Source organism: Pieris napi, chromosome 3 (assembly GCF_905475465.1).
Source record: "Pieris napi chromosome 3, ilPieNapi1.2, whole genome shotgun sequence".
NCBI lineage: Eukaryota > Metazoa > Arthropoda > Insecta > Lepidoptera > Pieridae > Pieris > Pieris napi.
Window position 1 is genome coordinate 11197116 of NC_062236.1, and position 5926 is coordinate 11203041.

Consider the following 5926-nt stretch of genomic DNA (forward strand, 5'->3'; position numbering starts at 1 on the left):
AAGAAAGGTGCGATTTTTTTACGCCGAGTGTATAAGACAGAACCAGTACGACACTAAAGAAGGTAACTAGGCACCGTTATGTTAATTAATGAACATGTCTGGGAAAAACACTGTATTAATTTAACTTTGTTTGTCAAAGTTGATTATTTTAATTCTTCCACATATTCATCAGCCTTGAGGTCAGCACGACTTGATACATAAAAGTTTATACAAACATTTTTGTTTAAATGAATACGATTACTTTGTACAGACAATAATTCCGTGTGCACCCTTCATTTCGTTGACCTCTACTTATAATCTAAGTTACATAGGGTGGGGCCTCCCCAGTACCAGCTCCTTCCACTTGACCGTATTCAACGAAGAGCGGTTCGAATTGTCGACGACCAATTTCTCTCCGAGCAGCTTGATCCTCCTGAAAGATCAAGCCGCTCTGTAGCCACATCTGTGGGGTCACCCTGCATCTTCTACCGCATTTACCATGGAGAGTGTTCAGAGTGGTTCGGATTAATACCCGCAGCTGAGTTTCATCATCGGACGTTGAGGCAGAATACGAAATTCCACCTGTATCAACTCGACGTCCGCCGTTCCACAACTGAGCGTTTTTCAAGGCAGTTTTTGGCGCGCACCACCACTATGTGAAACCAGCTGCCCACTGAAGTATTTCCGAACCAATTCGACTTAGGGTCCTACAAGAAAAAAGCGTACCAATTCTAAAAAGGCCGTCAACGCAATCGTGCGCCCTCTGGTATTGAGAGTATCCATGGGTGGCGGTATCACTTAACATCAGGTAAGCCTCCTGCCCTTTTTAGCCCTCTGTTCTATAAAAAAAATACATTGACCTAACACTTTCACAAGTGGACGCAACCACAATCGATGTCCCCTGTCTCATTAAAAAAACCAAGCTATGGATATAGGAAGATGTATAGGGAAGACGGGCTTGATCAAGCTCCTCCAACCTAAAGAAAAAGGAACGATATTCGAACAGTCTTAGCAATGATTGGCCAGCCCGTAGGCTGAAGGGCCCAATGGCGTAGATCGAGAAGTTGTGTATATCCTTAGGAGTAAGAATAACTTTATTAGCGCATTTCAGATTAAATACGTCATACACGACTTAACAAACATAATAATACTAAAAAAAAATTATGATGTAAAAATATTCTGGTATAGACGAAAAAATACTTATTTTAGAATTTATACATAGCCCTACATTAAGTAATTTTGTCTTGTGTGTCAGACATGTTTCCACACGCATATTATAGGTTTTAGACAGTCTGAATACACACGTTGCCTTTCAAGGGAGCGATTAATAAAAATAAAAAATGTTTGTATTTATTTTTTGTAATATTATCAGTCACAGAGATAACACCAAGAGAATAAAACATTCAAATAGTAATGGTTTTATTTGTAAAGTTTAAGCATTAAAATACGTACACACAGGTAAAACATGTACAATGTCAATATGTTTGGTGTGAATTATTGTAAGATTTAATTATAAATTAGAGTGATTGTTCAATTGTTTTAAGAATGTCTGTGCATGTATTTCTGTAGAATGTGTTGTTATAAAATATAACATTATCATAAAAAATGCCAACATTCGTTATTTGAACAGGCAATGAATTTAATACGTCTTTGTTTTGTTCATTTTTTACCTTCTCACATTCAACATCAATAAGATTTAAAAGTTCTAATGAAACTTTGTTTAGGCTCTGCAGAATTATGACACCAGAAGACATTAATCCAGTTTTTCTAAAGCAAATGTTTGATAAAATGTATAAGACACTAACATTAAAATGTGTTAATGTGTTATAATTGTGCAGCAAAAGACTTCCACCTTCTGGCATGTTATTCAGAGTTTCAATCAACAACTTGAAGCATTTTTTTTCATGGAGAAAATATTTTACTTCATGATCGCATGGTAAACATAACTTCTTTGAAAAATCAAAACTTAATTCAGGTACATCCTTTGCATTATCTTTATTTTTATTAACAATTCCCTTGAAATCATCATCAAAAAGTATTTGTTGATAGAGCTTGAATAATGGGGTCAATATAAATTTGGAACTGTAAATTTTTTCTAATGGTAGCCCATAAGTGAATTTTAGTTTTAGATCAGTTTTTACTCCAACCATCCACCTCACAGATTCATTAACGGGCACTATGGAATTTGAAAATAGTTCTGCTTGCAAGGAACTATATAAACTCTGTACCTTTTCCTTTAGGGACATTTTTGTGAATAACTGTCGCTCAGTATATGAACCTCTACAGTACCTAGGATTATTATTAGTTTTGTTTTCTTCATGAAGTATTCCATGCAAAATTTCCTGGTCTATATGTATAGGTTTCAAATCATACTTCCAAATAAATTCAGCAGCAACCAGTGCTCTAATTTTTTTGATATCTCGATGCAATGCAATATTGTTCTGCATTAGATAAGCTTGAAGATTGTTGTTAATAACATGACATTGAAGTGAGCAAAAATAGTAAGCACACTCTTCTATTTGCTTTATAAAACTGTCTGGAATCATATCTAAAGGAAACAATGCTAAATTGCTGTAAAGTTCTGTCCCATATGTTGATTTTAGCCTTGGCAAGAACTCATCTAGTAAAATATTATCCTTGTACCTTAGACAAATAGCATAGACTTCTGAATTACCTTGCCGTGATGTGATTGGTTTATAAATGTTGACGTCTTGGAATAAATGATTCAGAAGATATAACAAACTGACCGTAGAATGTTCAAATATTGTAAATAGCTTGAATATTAATGTACCACCTGTAATTAATAAAATAATAGATTAAAAACAAAGATACCTTTTATTTAAAAGTTTTCATTATAACAACTGTTTTATAATACCTTTACTAAGGCTCTGTAAAGCTGTAACAATTTCACAATAATGGAGAGGTGAAGTAACTTCTTCCTGGGCATCAGGTTTCTGCATGCAGTCTATTGAACCATCTGCAGTCACCAGAAGGACCTATAAAGCCAAGGTGAAAAAACCTATCATAAGACAGTTTCTAAAAATATTCCTTAATAAGTTTATTTTACAAAGTTTCTCTATTTTAGTATTACCTTTCCAAGACTTTTTGCTCTTTTGACAATTGCTTGAGAGTTCTCCCAGTTCATTATATTTCCTGTGCTGTTAACTCCAAAATCCCAATTTTCAAGAGTGTGAAACATGAACCTGTCATCACTTATCATGTTTGATGTAGAATTCCCTTCATAATATGGATTAAGGGTGCTTGCCAGCCATTTCCACTGAAACATTTATTTTAATAATATTTATATAGTTATAAAATAATTACTTCCCGGAACACAAACCATTTGTGATATGAAAATATATTACTTGTATGTTGTTATTGTGTAGTTTAAGAAAATGGTTCAATGATGTAATAAAGGCACCAGGAGCTTCACACAAGTGCAGAGAGACCATTTTCTTCTCTTCTGTAGCTTCTAGTGGTATTATGCTGTACGTACATGCACACTCATAGAACTTTGTCCAAGCTTGCGTCAAGAACTCAGGGTTTACCAAACATCTTACTTTCCAACTAACTTCGCCGGCCGGGTTACGTCGACGTGTGTGACTACTCCACTCTTCGATACTAAAATCGTTCAACTGACTTTTATGAAAGTTTAAACGAGATTTTAAAGTTTCTAGACCAGCCACTTTCCATGAAGGAGCAGAAAACCAAGATTCTTGCTCAGGTAATTTCCATTCGCTATTGAATCTAAATTGATACTTTTTGTTGAACAAATCATGTAATTCCTCATCAAAATCTTCGGAATCAGTAAATTTATGTCGATAAAAAGGTTTTCCAGCCTTATTAAACATCTTTGGTTAAATCCAATGAAGCTTGGTAAAAATGTTGAGAGTAGCATATATTAGAACCTCTACATTTGACTAGAAACACAAATATTTATTATACAGATTTATGAGAACGAAATAAGTTAAATAATAAGCTTTTTCAAGAAATATTTTGCAATGATAAATATTTATATTTTAATGTTGTAGTATGAAAGTTTAAATAATGCCACAGACTACAGAGTGTGTTTCCAATTACAGCACTAGAGCGCATTATGCGGCATAATGCTCAACGTTGAATGTTCCAACTACAGCAACGCTTCGCACAATTGAGCACTCTCAAAACGAATGCTCTCGCGTACTTCTCGCAATAAATACCAACACAGTGACAGAAAATTGACCAGTGTTTTTCTTTAAGTTGGCATTTATCGAAATTTTCGTTAGTAAATATTATTTATTGTTGAAAGATTTGTTTCGTCGTAGATTTTAAAAATAATTAAAGTTATTTCAAACTGCAAAAAAAAATAAATATAAGTATGGATGAAGGTATAAATAGTTACTTTTTTTTATATTCCACATTTAAAATATGAATACAATTTTATTTTAAAATTCGGATCTGTAAACAAATTTATTTTACAGGATTATACTCTTGTAAACATTGCAATGGTTCTGAAAAAGTATATATTTTTTTTAGATCATTTAAAAAAATTTACTCAAAACGTAAATGATGTATGAAACTATATATTTTACTGTTAATTTAGCTTTTTAAAACCTTATATTCTTTAAAGGTTTTCTCTTATTTCAGTAAAAAAATGTTAATGAAATAATTTGATTATTAAAATAAGCGTAAAAAGTTTTCAACCAATTATTATTGTTCACCACATTATTTATACATTAATGAGGTTGCTAACTCTATTCAGAACATTTTTTTTTCCACACTGACTTAGCGCACTCTGCTGATGCATTTTGAATGATGAAACTAATTCACGTTCCAACTAAGCTTCAGCATTATGCGGCATTGTGCGGCACTGAGTCGCATTATGCTCTGTAATTGGAAAACGCACGTTCTAGCTCAATTACAGATCAGAGTTGATAAAATTTGATATATTATATCTTAACAAATAATTTTTAGCATATTATTCGATCGCGATCATATTAAAACCGCTTTCGAACATTTTAAAACCGTTCTTGAAACAACAGGCAAATTACGAAAATTATCGGAAAATTGATATGTTTGGTATATTGGTATGTGAATTGTGAGTTGACCATCGGTGTCACTTTGAAAAACATGATTGATTTTTTTATTGGACGCGGTTACTTTGCCTTTTCAAATTTATTTCTTATTTAAAATGATTATTTTATTGAATATATTATTATATAGCTGTAGTATTTGGTAAACTAACTCTGCTACCAATTAATGATCCAGAACCATTAGCGCATTGACGAGATTTCCAAGGCAAGTTGAAGCGAGTGAAATCGCAATCGCAATCGCTGCCCACAGTCCGCGAGCTGGTGTAGGTATGTTAGGGGCCACATTACCTACAAATTATGGGAAAAGCATAATGTCAATACGTATGAAAAGTTTCGTATACTTAAGCGATGTTCGCTCCCAGAAAATAACTTATGTCGAGGTTGCGCGGCCCCCAAGTTATCGGCCATTTTGAATTTTTACGACTACTATTGCTAGATTTTCCACAATTTTCGTTTAATTACTTATCCCATTTCGATCTTTTACGGTTTATATTAAGAAGTGGCAAGAAATGTAAATCTTGAAGGGTTAATTTTTTACTGACGTTCATATAGCGATAACGACATGAAATATAAGTTTTGACCTATATCATTACTTAATTAAATTCATTTAGAAAAATAATTACTACATAGATAGACGTTCTTTTTCCAAAATAAACTAAGTATCACCCTACAATCTACATAGATAATTATACTTTTAACTGTAATTTAAATAAAAATTAACTAACGACAGATACCACAAGTTCGACGACATGTCACTGTCAACGATTCATCTGCTCATATTCTCTGTGCCCCACTCACTGTAAATACTAAACACTTAACGCTAGTTTTGAAATATTATTCAAACCGTGTTTAATTTCAAATGTCAAACTCAAAGG

General features: G+C 33.1%; 1 protein-coding gene across 1 annotated transcript; it reads right to left on the reverse strand.

The window, feature by feature from the left end:
* Positions 1 to 1381: 1381 nt before the first annotated feature.
* Positions 1382 to 4043, reverse strand: LOC125063645 (cap-specific mRNA (nucleoside-2'-O-)-methyltransferase 2). Its single transcript, XM_047670182.1, has 4 exons — positions 3345 to 4043; positions 3071 to 3256; positions 2855 to 2975; positions 1382 to 2773 (listed from the first exon to the last, which is right to left on the reverse strand). The coding sequence occupies exons 1-4, from the start codon at positions 3828 to 3830 to the stop codon at positions 1497 to 1499; spliced, it is 2070 nt and encodes a 689-aa protein (XP_047526138.1). The 5' UTR covers positions 3831 to 4043; the 3' UTR covers positions 1382 to 1496.
* Between the last annotated feature and the right edge of the window lie 1883 nt (positions 4044 to 5926).